This window comes from Nylanderia fulva, unplaced genomic scaffold, assembly GCF_048542155.1.
Source record: "Nylanderia fulva isolate GAGA-0341 unplaced genomic scaffold, ASM4854215v1 Scaffold26, whole genome shotgun sequence".
Taxonomy (NCBI): domain Eukaryota; kingdom Metazoa; phylum Arthropoda; class Insecta; order Hymenoptera; family Formicidae; genus Nylanderia; species Nylanderia fulva.
Window position 1 is genome coordinate 3,064,655 of NW_028190325.1, and position 16,821 is coordinate 3,081,475.

At 29.7% G+C, this 16,821-nt stretch overlaps 3 protein-coding genes across 5 annotated transcripts; 2 read left to right on the forward strand and 1 right to left on the reverse strand.

The window, feature by feature from the left end:
* Positions 1-1,717: 1,717 nt before the first annotated feature.
* LOC114943545 (uncharacterized) lies at positions 1,718-8,552 on the reverse strand. Its single transcript, XM_085483702.1, has 4 exons — positions 3,857-8,552; positions 2,741-3,768; positions 2,358-2,557; positions 1,718-1,726 (listed from the first exon to the last, which is right to left on the reverse strand). The coding sequence occupies exons 1-4, from the start codon at positions 4,048-4,050 to the stop codon at positions 1,718-1,720; spliced, it is 1,431 nt and encodes a 476-aa protein (XP_085339828.1). The 5' UTR covers positions 4,051-8,552.
* A 15-nt stretch (positions 8,553-8,567) lies between these two features.
* On the forward strand, positions 8,568-11,357 carry LOC114943547 (uncharacterized). The gene is made up of 5 exons (XM_029319191.2): positions 8,568-8,943; positions 9,065-9,173; positions 9,383-9,519; positions 9,612-10,109; positions 10,211-11,357. The coding sequence occupies exons 1-5, from the start codon at positions 8,841-8,843 to the stop codon at positions 10,276-10,278; spliced, it is 915 nt and encodes a 304-aa protein (XP_029175024.1). The 5' UTR covers positions 8,568-8,840; the 3' UTR covers positions 10,279-11,357.
* An 872-nt stretch (positions 11,358-12,229) lies between these two features.
* On the forward strand, positions 12,230-15,058 carry LOC114943549 (uncharacterized). 3 transcript variants are annotated; one of them, XM_085483577.1, is made up of 5 exons: positions 12,230-12,729; positions 12,883-13,041; positions 13,155-13,410; positions 13,496-13,753; positions 14,133-15,058. In XM_085483577.1, the coding sequence occupies exons 1-3, from the start codon at positions 12,633-12,635 to the stop codon at positions 13,250-13,252; spliced, it is 354 nt and encodes a 117-aa protein (XP_085339703.1). In that variant the 5' UTR covers positions 12,230-12,632; the 3' UTR covers positions 13,253-13,410; positions 13,496-13,753; positions 14,133-15,058. The 3 variants fall into 3 exon arrangements, 1 of the variants encoding a protein (XP_085339703.1); XR_014924871.1 differs by having other exon boundaries at positions 12,234-12,729; positions 12,980-13,041; XR_014924872.1 differs by having other exon boundaries at positions 12,234-12,729; positions 12,983-13,041.
* The last annotated feature ends 1,763 nt before the right edge of the window (positions 15,059-16,821 follow it).

A 16,821-nucleotide genomic window follows, 5' to 3' on the forward strand; every position in this document is an offset into this window, starting at 1 on the left:
GTGCATTCCCAATTTTGATTTAGATTTAAATGAATCTTAGATCTATTCAAGCCCCACCTAAGCAGATAATCGACAGATAATCGAGAATATCTTCCCAAGAGAATCCCTCTCTAATTTAGCTGTTCAGAACAGATATAAAACTATTGATCTCAGGCATGTTTGCGATAAAATTATATAAGTTTGAAATTTTTATTGATAATTAAATTTAAAAAAAATTTAATTTAATAAAAATTAAAAAAGACGCACACCGCAAATACATATATGATAGAAGTCAAAATCCTATAAGAGCCAGAGAATTAAGATTAGCCCAATTGTCAAATAATTTGCATGATTATAGCTCATAAATGATTTAACAGGCTTATATTAAACGTAACAATGATTCAATTAATTTGCGAAATTCAAAGATTTAAAGGAGTTCAAATTTGAAGATAGCAATCTCTAAAATATAAAATAATGTTCGATATTAGTATATATAACGTTTCTTGTTATGCCTTTTTTATTGTTTTTTTTATTACTGTAAGATGACATTTTTAATGTTTATACGAGTCAAATATTTAATTTTATGTAAATACAGCTATCGCAAAACTTCTGAGATATATATTCGGTTTATAGATCGATTACAAAAATATAAATAAAAATTCAAAACAGTTTATCAACGATTTCGTTTTTTTTTTTGTGTGACCGCTAAAGTATTACAAAATATCGCAAGGAAGAACTTCTGGAAATATTATATAGAAATTCTTCAGACAGTTAGAAGCAACGTTATTGGAGTAATTTTGAGATCATCTCTAAAAAACCACGTAAGCTTCATTATTTCTTGAATCTTGAACAAAAATTATATATTATTCTATTTTCTGCGCGCTTTTTTGACAATTTTTTTTTTCAATAGCTTGACACAAGTGCAACTAGCACTTGACTTTGCTTAATTGGTATTGTGAAATGTAAGCAGTGCCGGTCCTGGGTGCTTGGCCGCCCCTGTGCAGACCCATTTTTCGCCGCCCCTTTATTCCGTAAAAATTTGGGACAATTCAAAAATATTCGTACTATATAGAATAAATGAATAATTTCATTTGTAAAATATGTATTGTGTATTTTATTTTAATTATTATTTATAAAGGAAATGACAAACAAATTGTTAATGATACATATCTTTTAAAACATTCTAAAAGTAAATAACAAAATTACTGTAACGTTTTTAAATTAACTCTTCTGGCTTTTAGAGACGCAAATTCGTCTATTATTTTTGACAAGTCTATACTTTCTGATATTTCATGTTCTATAGAAATAAGTGCAAGACTGCTTAGTTTTTCCTGGGACATCGTAGATCGGAGATAATTTTTAATTATTTTAAGTTTCGAGAAACTTCTTTCGCCAGACGCAACGGAAACTGGCAGTGTTAAAAAAATTCTCAATGCAATAGTAAGATTTGGGAAACAAGATAACAAATCAGCATCTACGATTCTTTGTAAAACTTGAAAGGGATTGTTCGATAACGATGCGTCAGGAAAAATTTCCCGGTACGACATTATTTCATGATATAACTGAATACCATCAAAATCCCTTTTTAACACATTATTTTCATTTGATTGGAATTTTACATCCAAATCCATACATGATTTCATTAAGGCGTCATTATCCATTTTTTTGAAATCATATAAAAAGCTAAACAGAGATTCACATTCATTTATTAATTCAAACCTTTGATCAAGAGAATTGCTTATGTGATCTAAAATGAGAAAATAAAAATGTATTTTAAAGCGTTGTTTAGGATCTACAACCGAATCAGCTTTGCTTTCGTTGAAAAATTGACGTGGCTTTTTTATATGGCGAATTATAGGAAATTCTGGTTGTACGTTAATTTTTTCAGCTTCTGTAACGGCATTACTAATGAACGTATTAAAATATTCATCGTTTCTTTTTTTAATAATGTAATTTTTGAGATTTTGTAAAGCATGAACACATTCGGCTAAGCTTATTTTTGGGTTTTGAAGCATTTTACTAACAATATCTATTTTTGAAAGCAAATCGTGCCAAATAATTATAGAACATATAAATTTGAAAGAAGATATCTTTTGTGCCAATGAATGAGCCATATTTTTTGTTTTTACGTCTCGAGTTGGATCATTCGTTAATTCAGTTAAACTGTCAATGATGTTCTTTAGATTAAGGCGTAATGGTCTTATAGCTTTAATTCTGCTTTCCCATCTTGTCTCACTAAGACTTTTAAGTGTTAAATTTGTAATGTGTTTCTTTAAAAGATCCCATCGATATGTGGAAGCAGAAAAAAAGTTATATACTTCCTGAATAATTTCAAAAAAATCAAATATTTCCCCGCTACTATTTGCTGCATCACTTACGACCAAATTCAAAGTATGAGCATTACAAGGAACAAAGAGTGCTCTTGGATTGATGTCTAAGATGCGCTTTTGAAGGCCAATATTTTTACCTCTCATATTGGATCCGTTGTCGTAACCTTGTCCTCTAATATTTTGAACATCTAACTCATAATTTGATAATTTTTCTAATAGGAAGTTATACAATCCTTCACCAGTAGTATCTGTGACAGGATAAAAATCCAAAAAAAACTCGTGTATGTCAACTTCTTTATTTGACATATTTATATTTACACACCTTACAATAAATGTAATTTGTTCGGTATGGCTAACATCTGGTGTACAGTCAAGTATAATAGAAAAATATTTAGAAGATTGCACAATCCGCATTATTTCTTTTTTAATACCTCCAGCTAATAAGTGTATTATTTCGTTTTGGAAATGATTTCCTAAGTAATGTGGCATATGAGTTTTAAGTTCTTTTGACTTTTTAACATTATTTAAGTGATCTAACATAACAGAATCGAATTTAGCAATCATCTCAACAGCCTTTAAAAAATTACCATTATTTCGTTCGTATACTTGCGAATTTGTTCCTCTAAAAGCCAGACATTGACCAGCTAAAAATTGTACAATTGCAATCATTCTTTTAATTATAGCTCTCCAGCGCTCCTTTTCAATGTCAAATAAATTTTTTTCTACCTTGTCAATTGTGCATTTTTTATCTAGTCGTAATTTTAATTCACACCACTTCTTTACACATTGAATACTAGTTTCATGTTTATTGAAATATTCAGAACAATGCCGCCAATCAGAATATCCATCATTAATTATTTTTATGTTTTCTCTGCTAAATAACTTACAAGGAAAACAGAAAACACGGTTTAATTTTATAGAATAAACAAGCCAATTTCTTTTAACTTTTTCTCCGTTTTCCATAATTTTGTTAAAATATAAAATATTAAACTTTCTACCAGTTTTTTCATCTACAGGAAATTTATAATTATTATCTATATGAACAGGCCCTATTTCTACTAATGTTTCGATACATTTGTTTGGTATGATATTAGGCCAAGTACCTGGGTCATTTAAATCTAACATAGATATGGAATCATCTTCATTTCCAAGAACTTCGTATTTTACTTGATCTTGAATTTCATCCTTTTCTGAAGATGCTTCTACGTCAGTATCCATTTTTCCATCGACATCCGTATCTGGTACTGTGTTTTCAGTTTGAGGAACAGGAAAATCAACATCAGCTGTTATTGGAACATTTTCGGGATTTTCAAATAATAAAACTGATGAAGAATTTTCTTGATCAGATTCAAGAAATTTTTCTAGAGCTCCTTTTAATTGCTGCTGTTCGTTTGCTTTTTTTGCTCGCTTCTTTTTGTAAAACGCTCCAGATTGTCTCTTGGTTTTTCTATCTGCCATTCTAATAATAACAAAATTATAAATATTTATAAAAATTATAAATATTGCGTTGATTTGGAAAACAAAATTTTTAATTTATCATTACTTACTTTTGCTTTATGTTGTATCGATATTCACTATTCACTACTTTTTGCTTCCACTGTATAAATATAATATCTCGCCCGATAGAAATGTCAAATTGCAGACGCAAACAGCAGAAGCTCGCGCTTTTATGTATGTCGTGGAGCAGATTAGCACATACGCCAAGCGTGCTGTTCTGCTGTTTGCTGTTACAATTTGGCATCTCCGCTGTCGGGGAATTCTCGGCATCACTGCATTAAACAAAACATAATCGCTTGCCCAGTAATCAGTAATATAGACTCTGCTGGAGACTTTATATATATTATTGATTAGAGAGAGAGAGAGGCAAATTGATGAGAGAGAATGCTCTTATTATAATTAATGTATATATTTTTATTGGAATTTATACTATATTCTATTGATTATTTTTACACATTATTATTGTTTTACAAATTGTGATTTTGTTTTCAATTTTTGTAAAACATTAAGACTCCGAGGGCGGCCTTTCGGCCGCCCCTCTAAATCGGCCGCCCACGTGCGGGGCACGCGTTTGCCCTCCGCTAGAACCGGCCCTGAATGTAAGCTTATTCGATTGAAATTTTTCCACATGATATGCCCAATTTTGAATTTCTGGATTGTAGTTTAGTCATTTAAATGATGATTAATTTTAAGACTTAAATTATTAAGACTTAACAAGAAGAGAGAGTAAAAAAAAAAGTTACAATACATATTAAATAAACTATACATCTACATTAATTTTAATAATTCTTTCTCAATTTTAATTTAAGCATATATTTATTTATCGTACACAAAAACTCGCAATTTAATTGCCACAATGTTGAGGGCAGGTAATATTAAATATATGTTAATTTAAAAAATGTGTTTTCTTTAGTGTTCTATTTAGATAGTGTACATAGTGCATGTGTGTGTTGTGTGATTAAAATTAATTATCCACAATTTAAATAATAGGAGCAGTAGCTTTTCTTTTCATAATTAATCAAATTTCTTTGCAGCATTGCATGTGATAATAATTTCTGGCATTGTTTCTAATATACTGGTAATGACACTCAACTTAGAGAAGTCAATAAATAAAATGAAAAAATTATCTGGAGCATATAATGGTTTTACAACTTCGTTGTACAAGGTATGCAAATCAATAATATTCATAATATCTTATACTATCAGCTTTGAGTATTCTAATTTGTCATTTTCATTTTGTTTACAGAATTTATCAGAACATACAGACACGAATATAATAATGTCTCCTTTTAATTTACACACAATATTACATGCACTTTCTAATAGCTCAGATGATTCCACAATGAATGAGCTAAGATCTGTTCTGGGTTATGATAATAAGGACAATTTTGATTTCGAATATTATTCTCTACTCTATTGGTTAACTGTAAGATAAAAGGCAAAAATAATAATAAAATGCTATAATTCTTCTGAGAAATGACACTTAAATCACATTTAAATGTATTTTAGCATAAGAAACGTAATCTCACATTGAATATAATAAATGCAGTAGTGGTTCCACAAGGATACTATCTAGATGAAAAGTCTATCGAAACATAGATGTTTTGGTATAGAACACTCCTTACAGAATTTGATTTCAAACTTACTAAATTTAAATATAAGAGTTTTAACAAGGCTCTGTAATATAAATATAAATTTAACGTATAAGACGGGCAACAAGAGCCAAATCGCGAATGACAATGCGTTATCCTAACGAAACTAAATAATTTTTCGTTAGAATTAAATACCGGTGCACAAGGCACCAAATTTTTACTTGGACACGGCCAAGATTTTAAATATGAAATAATCTCATATTTTGAGATTTAATTTCAATACCCCTTTAACCCCCCTACGGAAAATAAATAAATGAAATTACTAAATTTAGTCCAGGTATGTTCATATATATGTGATTAACAATAAAATAGAAATTTTATTAAGCATTTTCAATAATACTTTGTGTGAATAAATTTTGGTATAGATACAAAAATTTTGTTGCAAAATAGTATGGTCTTTAAAAGCGAATGGCAAAAACCGTTTGATGAAAAAGATACAAAGCTACGTATCTTTCATATTTCAAAAACAAAATCATATCTCGTCCCAACAATGTTTAAAAAAGGACAACATCTTTATGGTGAAATTCCAGCTTGGCATACAAAATTTATCGAAATACCATATTTGGTTAATATAATTATATTATTATTTGTAAACAAAACTTCCAAGAATAAAAAATAATAAAAATATATTAATGTTACAGAATGGTGAATTTGTAATGATAATATTACTACCAGATTTGGAGATAGAACTGAAGGATCTAGAAAACAATTTTAATTGGGAAACATTGGTAACTCAGGTGCATGAATGCAGATTTGCTTACAATTTCAATTTGTATTTGCCTAAATTTAAAGTTAATATTACCAGGGATGTAAAAGATGTTCTGCTAAAGGTAAGCAATCCACATAGCAGAGTAACGTCATTTAACGTCAAAATAACATCATTTTGACGTTTATAAACGTTAAAATGATGTTATTTTGACGTTTAATGACGTCAGTCTGCTATCTGGAAAGTATTAACGATATGTTTTAAATTGATACAGAGAATGAATTAAGATTAATTCTTTAAAAAATAAAAATTACTTGCAGATGGGCTTGAACGCAACGTTCAATGATAACGCGAATTTTACACGTCTCGGAAGAGTACCATCAGCAACACCTGAAAGCCTATTCTCAAAAGCAATTATAAGAAAACTAAAAGCAGTATGTTACACAAAAATTTGCATAGAAATTACTCACACAGCACAAAATTCAACAGAAATTTAAAAAATTAAAAATTTTAGCATCAAGACGCGGTGATGAGAGCAGCGCGCGCGTTCGATGATAACGTGAATTTTACACCTCCTCTAGCAAAAATGCATTTAAAAGTGAACAGTGTGATTCACAAAAGTTGCATAGAGGTTCAAGAACATACAGAAGCCAAAGATAAACCAGGTAACATAAATTTATCAAGAGACACGGTAGTGTCTCGAGTCTCGCGCCTAGTTGAGGCAAAGCCGACTTCTCGCTTAAGAAGCGAGGCATACTACTGTGTATCTTTACGTATAAATAACAGCAAAACTCTATGCAAATAAAAATAACATAATCATATTACAATAGAAAATTATTAATTGTAGTTGCTGAAATGACATCGGAAAGAATAACAATTTCACCAAGAAATTTTGTAATAGATCGTCCATTCATGTTCGCAGTCATGCATAAACCAACTAATCTTTCACTAATTTTAGGAAGCGTGCGTGAACTAAAGTCACAGCAGTATAAGTGTTATGCTAGGCTGAAGTCTCCAATAGTGAATAAGTTTAATGATGAATTATAAATTTTATTGTTTTATTATGGAGTTTATAATATACGTGCATGAACAGTAGATTTAATTTTTTGAAATTTTATTTTATTATATAGGGCGCTATAGGGCTACGTATTAGTAAATATATATTTTTTGAAAAATATACGCTTGTGCAAGATTGATCAATTATTATTTCCTTACAAATATATGAATTGCTCACACAGAATATTATTCGAATGGCTTATTTGCATTTATATGCATCGTTTGTAATCGATTAATACGCATATCTGAAGCTATATTTTTAATGTCCGGCTATTTATAGCGTTTTCGATTGGGGTGCACTGGCTGCACTGAATGTCAGGCGCGTGTTCGATTGGTAGTGCCAATGCGCACTTGGCTAGTGTTGCGTGTTCGTTTGAACGCACAACACTCGCATAGTGCGCACTCAGTGCGCACTAAGTGGCACGAGATATTTTGACGGTGCCAGTTCAGTGCACTGGATGCATGCAAGCAGTAGGGCATTCTTTTGAATGAAAATTCGACATAATGAGCAATTCGGATTTGGCTCTCTTTAATATTTTGGAGACATTTTTGGAATCTTCTTCTAGTTCAAGCGAGCAAGAAGAAATAATTACAACTCTTCGAACTAGAAGAATAATTCCAAAAACTGTAAATTATGTAGAATGTGTGAAAAAAATAGATAATGACACCGTAAGTGTTATATCTTTTTATATAAACATCGAACCTATACCCTTTTTTAAAATATAATTAATGTACTTAATGTAATAGCATTTTTATACTGAATAATAATAATTTTTATATTTGTCATACGTGATATTCTTGATCATCTTCTATATTTAATTACATATAATAAAAATCATTACTTAACTGAACACAAGATGTCGAGGTTACTTTTTCGTTCTTCCCGGAATCTAGTCAACTCAAGTGGCACTGAAAATTTCGGCGTGTTCTTTTTCACCTGCACTATTCAGTGCTACCCATGGAACTTGTCCAGTGTTCGTATGAACTGAGTGCGCACTGGTGCGCACTAACTTTTTCCCAATCGAAAACGCTATAAGATGCTGGAACTAGAAATGGAAAAACAAGGTTATACAAAAACAGCAGACCAAATAAAAAAATTGCAATATTATTTTCCACATCTATTTCTACACAAATGAATATAATAAACTGCTTTCACTGTAAAATCTGTTCCAAAATTCACTCAGTTTGAGAATCTATATGCTCAGTGTTTTAATACGTACTAGCTTCACTATAGCTTGATTCGTATTAAAAAGGTGGTACGGTGTAAACATGGCCGAATCAACGTTTAATAGCGTTTTTCATTGGGAAAATGAGTGCGCACTCAATGCGCACTAGTGGACCATGTGTTTCATTGGGAATTTCAGTGGACACTAATAGCGTCTTCCATTGGAAAAAAACTCGCTGGCACTCAGTGCCCCCTAGTTTTTAATTTTTTATGGAGATTACACAAAACGCCACCAGTTCTAAATAGTTTTACACTTTCAATGAAATAAAGACATTAGAACTCAGTTTTAACAAAAACGGCGCAGTGTTGAGAGGAAAAGACTTTGAGGTTAATTAGCACAGCTGCCAGCTGCATTTATCTGGATCTCTTTTTATTTTTTTTATATATATTTTACAATGACGAGTGAAAAAAACGATTTAAAAGCTATTTACTTAAAAATAAACTCATTAGAATCAATATGTTGTGAAGTGGACAAAAATACATACTATCGATTGAAACGTAAGTAAATTATTTTTTCTACGATTAATGAGAATGTTTGTTGATTAAGCACAATTCGTAGATTTAAAACTTATTAATTACTATTACCTAAATAAATTCAGCAAGAATATATATTTTATAGATATCAATAACTATGCGGTGGATTTTGTTCTTCAATTAGTAGAAAGAGAAATATTAAAATTAGAAGAAAGTATAGTTTCATTAGCTCTTTCTTTTGATGATACAACATTGTAAGTACTTGAAGCTCTATTAGTTATAATCAACAAAATATATAAAATTTATTATATTATATATATTAATATACTATATATATATATATATATATATTTATATATATATATATTTATATATATATATATATTGTATATGTATATATATATATATATTTTATATATATATATATATATGTATATTAAACTGCTTAATCCTTTTATTACAGTATTCCAGTGGTTTTAAACAATGATTGTGGTTTAACTTCATCAAATACAGAAATAAATCTTCAGGATGAGAATATTTTTACTGCAAGTCAAAATGATGTTTGTACAAAAAAATTAGAAGATTGCAATGATGATAGTGGTATATACTACACATATATGTTTACTATTATACATCTAAAATTAGTAAGTTGAATGATAATGCGTTACATTCTCACAAATTTCTTTTTACAGATAAATTATGGACCATCCCTGAAACGAAATTTCTGTTGGATAAATACAATTCATACCTTTCATTAGTGGGTCCAATGAAAAGGTACAAAACTAAAAAAGTCATGTGGAACCGAATTGCCCAAGATTTAAAGGAAATTTTGAACATTGAACGGACTGGTGTGCAATGTGAAAATAGATATAAAACGGTTATAAAAAGAAAGAAAAAATCAATAGATAATAACAGCAAATCAGGTTCTAGCAGAATGGAGGTTGAGTATGAAGAAGAACTGAAGAAAATTTCAGCAGCAGACGATAGTATCGAACCAGAAATTTTAAGAGGTGTAACAAACATCAAAAATAATGTAGCATTGAAATCGTGCAATCTAAAAATATCAAACACAGAAGTTAAAAAGAAGACTAAGAAATCTTTGCAAGATATTTTATACGACATTAATGAGAGAAAAGAAGCAGCAAAACAACGTCGTCACAAAGAAAAGTTAAAATTATTAAAAGAATTATGTAAGTTTAGAATACTTATTAAAAATTGCCAATAATAATAATAATCCTATTAAGACAATATTTCTAATAATCCTATTAATATTTCTAATAATCCTATTTAGACAAGAAAGGATGCAAGGATCAAGAAAACACGTCTGAAGAAAGTGATAACCAGGAAAATGAAAATTAATCATTATACGTTTATATTCAATTTAATTTTAATTTAATTCCAGTTAATTAATTTTAATTTATTTTAATTCAATACCAGTTAATTAATTTCAGTTTATTTCAATTCAATATCAGTTAATTAATTTCAGTTTATTTCAATTTAATTATAGATTGATGTATAATTTGATGTTGAAGACAGATTGATGTGTAATTTGATGTTGAAGACTGATGTATAATTTGATGTTGAAAACTGATATATAATTTTATGTTGAAGATATGTATAATTTTATATTGAAGACAGATTGATGTATAATTTGATGTTGAAGATTGATGTATAATTTTATGTTGAAGACTGATGTATAATTTTATGTTGAAGACTGATGTATAATTTTATGTTCATTCTTACGTTTATTTTATTTCTTAAATACACAATAACTACAAATTAAAAAGTAATTATGATGAAAGCTGTTGACAAATGTCATCTTTTTTTATTTGTCCTAATCTTGTATAATGCATATCTTGCGCTGTCATATGTTCATATTCAGGGTATTCATAAGGATTTTCATCATGGTATTCTTCATTAGGAAAAATGTCATCGTAGTCGATGCATAAATTGTGCAGAACGCAACATGACATTATGAACTTTGTTATTTTATCTACATCTTGAAACTCTAATTTTATCAAGTTTCGAAATCTGTTTTTTAATAAACCAAATGTGTTTTCTATTAAAACTCTAGTACCTGAAAATACTTTATTATAATGAGTTTTATCTACGGATAGGTTTCCATAGTCCCTATATGGAGTCAAAAGCCATGGCTTTACAGCATATGCATTATCTCCTAATATATGGTAAGTATTGCCACAAATATCGAGTAATTCTTGGCTGATAAATGAAAGTTTATAGACTCTTGAATCATGTATTTTCCCAGGAGGACCTGTGAAGACATCAATAAACTTCTTTTTGTAATTGCAAATTCCTTGCAGAGTTATTGAAGGGAGATCATGCCTATTTACATAGGTCGATTTGATTTTATGAGCAGGCGTTCTAATATGAATTGATGTACCATCAATACAACCAAGTGTATTTGGGAACCCAGATATCTTAAAGTAAATGAATAAAAAAATAAAAGTTAAATTACATAAATTAAACAAGAGATTACAGTTACACATATGAATGGTTTGTACATCTTACTTCATAAAAATTCTTTGCAGCAGATTTTTTTTCATCATCTGTTTTAGGAAATTGAATCACTTCTACTGCAATGTTTAATAAATAATCCATTACTCGATTCATTATTCTGAAGAAAGTTGACTCTCCAATATTGAATCTTTCGGCGACATCTCTCATTACACATTTATTAGCAGCATACCTATAACATAGCTTACATATTTTATAGTAAAAAAAAATCCTATTTGTTATTAAAAATGTACTAACCATACAAATGATAAAATGTGAATTTCTGCAGAAATTCGCCTACTCCCATGATCTTCTCTGCAGTATGTTTCATATATTTCACTATTTTGGAAATTTTCAATTAATATAGAACAAGTATTTCTTTGTAATCGAAAATCACGTCGAAACTAAAAAATAAAATTATAAAAAGTTGTATGTATATATATATGTATAATGTAATAATATATGTGGATTGTGTGTGTGTGTGTGTACACATACACAATATTATCACATTATACATTTTTATCAAAAAACCTTAAAAAATCAAATATTATAACCTGCTCATCAGTCTTTAGATGAATAGTATCCAAATAATTTATAATCTTTGGTTTTATATTTTTCGAATTTGTAATTAGTAATACTATTTCATCTTCACTTGATGAAGACGAAGATTCTAAAAACTCGTTTGCTAACAATAAGTTCATTTTTTGTCACAACAGTAAAGACTAGATGGAGTAATTCAAATAGTGTGACACTGAAGTGGCCCCGGCCTCTAACCTCGGGGCCACTTTTATTGCACTCAGTGCGCACTGAGAGCATTTTGCACTCTCAATGAAATGTGCTCCACTCAGAACGTGCAAACTAAAACTACCAATGGAATACGCTTCAAGCACTCAGTGTTGCCAGTGCTAGCGAGTTTTTTCCAATGGAAGACGCTATAAAATCATGCGTCGTGTTTCATTGGAAAATGTAGTGTCGAGTTTTTGCATTTTCGTGCACAAATTCGGTACGACCTCAGAGAGATGGTGTCGGTTGAGTGTAATACATGGCGGCACAGAATAGAGATGTTTTGAATGAACAAACGTAGGTTTGTTCTTTATTGCTGCACTGAGTTCACAGTGCACTGCACTGAACGGAACTAGTGCAAGCAGGACAAGTTATTTGTGAGCAAGTATAAAGAACGCGTCAGTGTAATAATCAACATGGCGATGATCTTAAATGATTTATTTGATTCTTCTGATGATGAAGAAAATAATATGTTGTTTCCATTTCAATCTATTATGCGTAACGATGACGATGGTATGTATATTTTATATGCAATATATTATTATATTATAAAAAAATTGAATTTTTTTTTAAATTAATTTAATCTAATGTAAACTAATCTAGTAAGTATAATTTTTTATTTGTAAATTTTTGAGTTACACATGTTACATCCAATTTTCGAATTAGTGCAAAGAATTGAACATGTGAAAATAAACAATTATATGGAACATATTGTTCATAATTATAATAACGTTGATTTTATCATGAATTTTCGTTTGTCAAGAAGAGCAGCATATCAATTAATAGATCAATTTACAGTGTCGGAAATATTTACTTCTATACAAGGTATGTATTTAACGAAATCTATTTAACTTTAGATATACACTGCAACAAAATAGTAAAAATAATACTTAAAAAATGAAAATAAAAATATTTTAATATTTTCTATATTTTTTCAGAACGTGTACAAAATAATAAAATTAGCGCTGAAAAACATATTTTGTTATTTATGGTTTGTGGGTCATCAAACAGGATCTTATCGAGATATAGCAAATAGATTCGGAATAACAATAAGTGCATTACATACAGTAATAACAAGAGTAACCGATTTTATTTTAGTTTTAGCGCCTAATATTATTAAATACCCAACTGATCTCGAAAAAGAACAAACTTCAAACTTTTATCTATAACAAAAACGATTTCCTAATATAATTGGTAAATATATAAGAGTATATTCTCACATTTTTAATGTAAAATATTTTGCTCATTGAAATCTTCTTATTATTGAAATTTTTTTCAGATGCTATCAATGGTTCTCAAATAAGAATAGACAAACCTTTTGAAGATCTTGATTCCCTTGCACTTGAATAGAAAAATAATGTTTCCGATTTATATAGGAATATAAATCGGAAACATTATTTTTCTATTCAAGTGCAAGGGACAGTTAATCATGACATGAAATTTATTGACGTATTTATTGGGTATCCAGGTTCCATTCACGATGCAAGAGTTTTAAAAAATTCAACACTATATAATGATCTACATAATATTTGTGGAGGTAAATTAGAAAAAAATTGGTTTTATAATATAAATATATCAATATATATAATATAAATATATCATACATTATATATATATATATATATATATATATATATATATCATTATATATATATATATAACAGTTTGAATCGGGTCGGATTATAGTGAGCACTCTTACAATGGAAATATCAATAATAATTGTATAGGATAGGGTTATTGGTGTTTTTACCGTAAGAATGCTCACTATAACCCTACTGTGACTCTGACCCGATTCGAACTCTCGGTGGAAACATAGTCATATACATATATATATTACATACACAATACATATTATATATACATACATATATATATATATATATATATATATATACATATATAATAATAATTTTCAGATAATTATTACCTGTTGGGAGATAGTGCTTATTCATGTTTGAAACAATTGATTGTTCCATATAAGGATAACGGATACTTGACACGTGCACAAAGATCATTCAACCAGAAACTAAGCTCATGCAGAGTTTTTATCGAAAATGCATTTGGCTGCCTTAAGCAAAGATTTCGTCAGTTATACCATTTTAAATTGTAAGATATACCACGAATGGTACGAGTCATACATGCATGTTGTGTATTACATAACATTGCGAATGTGCAAGACCTACACTATTTTGAACCACTAAATGACGAAAAAGCTAAATGACGAATATCCAGATATTGAATTACAAAATAGACCCATTGTAGTGATCGATAATGTAAGGGAATATGAGGATGATGTGAGAGGGAACGTGTTCGTGACGAAATCTGTAATTTACTATCTCGATAAAAAAAAATGTCAAATATTTTGAAAAAAGGTAAAATTCTTTTCTCGACCGTACTGGCAAATATTATTTATTCAATCATAACGTTTCGACCCTTCTTTGAGTCCTTATCAAGTAATTTGTAAAAATAAAAATAAAATTATAATTTTAAGATGTCAAGAACGAACATAGTGTCGGTTTGACAACACGTCAAGACTAACTCGTCTAAATAACTGACGTGTTGTCAAACCGACACTATATGTTCGTTCTTGACATCTTAAAATTATAATTTTATTTTTATTTTTACAAATTACTTGATAAGGACTCAAAGAAGGGTCGAAACGTTGTGATTGAATAAATAATATTTGCCAATACGGTCGAGAAAAGAATTTTACCATTTTTAAATTCTGTCTGGCGATTCTTAAATATCTACGTTCAAATATTTTGTATTATAAATTTTTTATTTTGTAAAATAAATATGTATTATATATATTAATAAAAATATGTATTATATATATTATAAATATATATTATTATAATATATTATTATAATTGTTTATTTTATTATAAATTTTTTATTTTGTTATAACATAAAGAAGTTATTTATTAAGCTAATATTTAAAACAAAACAAAAGAAACAGTATTGCATTAAATTGTGCAATAATGCCAAAAACAAAACAAAAATAAGCTATAAAATTTTAAGTCTTTATATATAACTTTTAATTAGTTATTTAGTTTTTTTTATCAAGAAAAGCTTTTAATAAATTATTTCTTTCTTCTCTCATTTTGTTTGCAATTATTAATTGCTCCTCTACTTTGTCTAAATACTTTTCATATGATTGTCTCATTTGTCTATATTCCGCTAATATCTCTGCTTCTCTTTCAATTTTAGCGTGCTTTTCTTCTTGAATACGATTTATCAATTCTTTCATATTTTCTTGACACGTTTTCATCATAGTCGATTATTCCTCTCATTCTTGACTGTGATTGGTGAATTTCTTAAAGCTTAAAGCTTGCTACACCTGTGTAGATCGGCCTTATGCGATTGGTGAATACTGCAGAGTTTCTAGAAAAAAATCTAGGGAGTCTAGAGTAGTATTTCTAATCATGCGTCTTGTTAGCACACGTTAAAGTCACTAGATATGGTGACTTTAAGTAAAATTTTGTTTATGAATTTTATACGTTTATGACCGATTCAATGAAAATATATATAGAGGATTATATAATATATTCACAAAAATGTGCATCTTTTTTTTTATACTCTCTTATTATGAAAATTATTTTCTCTTTCGTGATAACTAACTGTAACACGAGTGATAATTACGAATAAAATTATTTCTCTCTCTCTCTCTCTCTCTCTCTCTCTCTCTCTCTCTCTTTCTCGATAGCATATTGGTGCTTTCCATTTAGCAACACAAAACGACACAAGCGTCATTCTATCTTTGTTCTACATTCTATAAGAATAAAGATAGAATCATGCTTGTGTCGACTTGTGTTGCTAAATGGAAAGCATCATATGTTTACTCTTTTGTGTATCGATTCTTCGCGCCATTTCTAGAATTAAATATCAAACAACTACACAATGACAGGTAAGCGTCAGCAACAAATATCTAACAATATAAGATAAACAAAACGAACGACGATTTATCCCTGTCAACAAGAGATATCCTTGGCTTATCTATCTTTCCTTTTCGTGTTTCGAAAAGTCGCCCTACACGATTTTGATACAATTCTCAAGAAAGAACGAGATATCTCAAACATAGATACCAAATAAATTTATCAAAAATGTCTCATCTTATTTTGATAATCAAGTAACCTTTTTTTCGACACAAGAGATTTATTTCCCCAAATGCAATCAAAGATAAAGAAAGAATTAGAATTGATAAAATTTTGCGAAAAATAAGAGCAAGCGATTATAACCGGCTAACGCAATCTAGTATAGTGTCACGCGTCGAATTGCAGCCAGACGCCTGTTTACGCGTAAAGCGTAAACCAAAACATTAATGACCTTGAAAAACGGAGCGTCACGTGATCGCGCGGGGGCGCTGCGGATTGGCCAGCGCGGGTGCGTCAGCGCATACCGCGCGCCTCGACCAATAAAATTCGCGCGTGCTGGGCCGGGCGCGGATTGGGCGAGGAAAAGGAGAAAGAGAAAGAGAGAGAGAGAGAGAGAGAGAGGAAGAGGCGAATCGGAATCTAGTGTAGTACGAGCATGAACGACGGTATCCGCGACGAGGACGAAGACGAGGGGACAAGGACGACGACGACGACTACCACGACGACGACG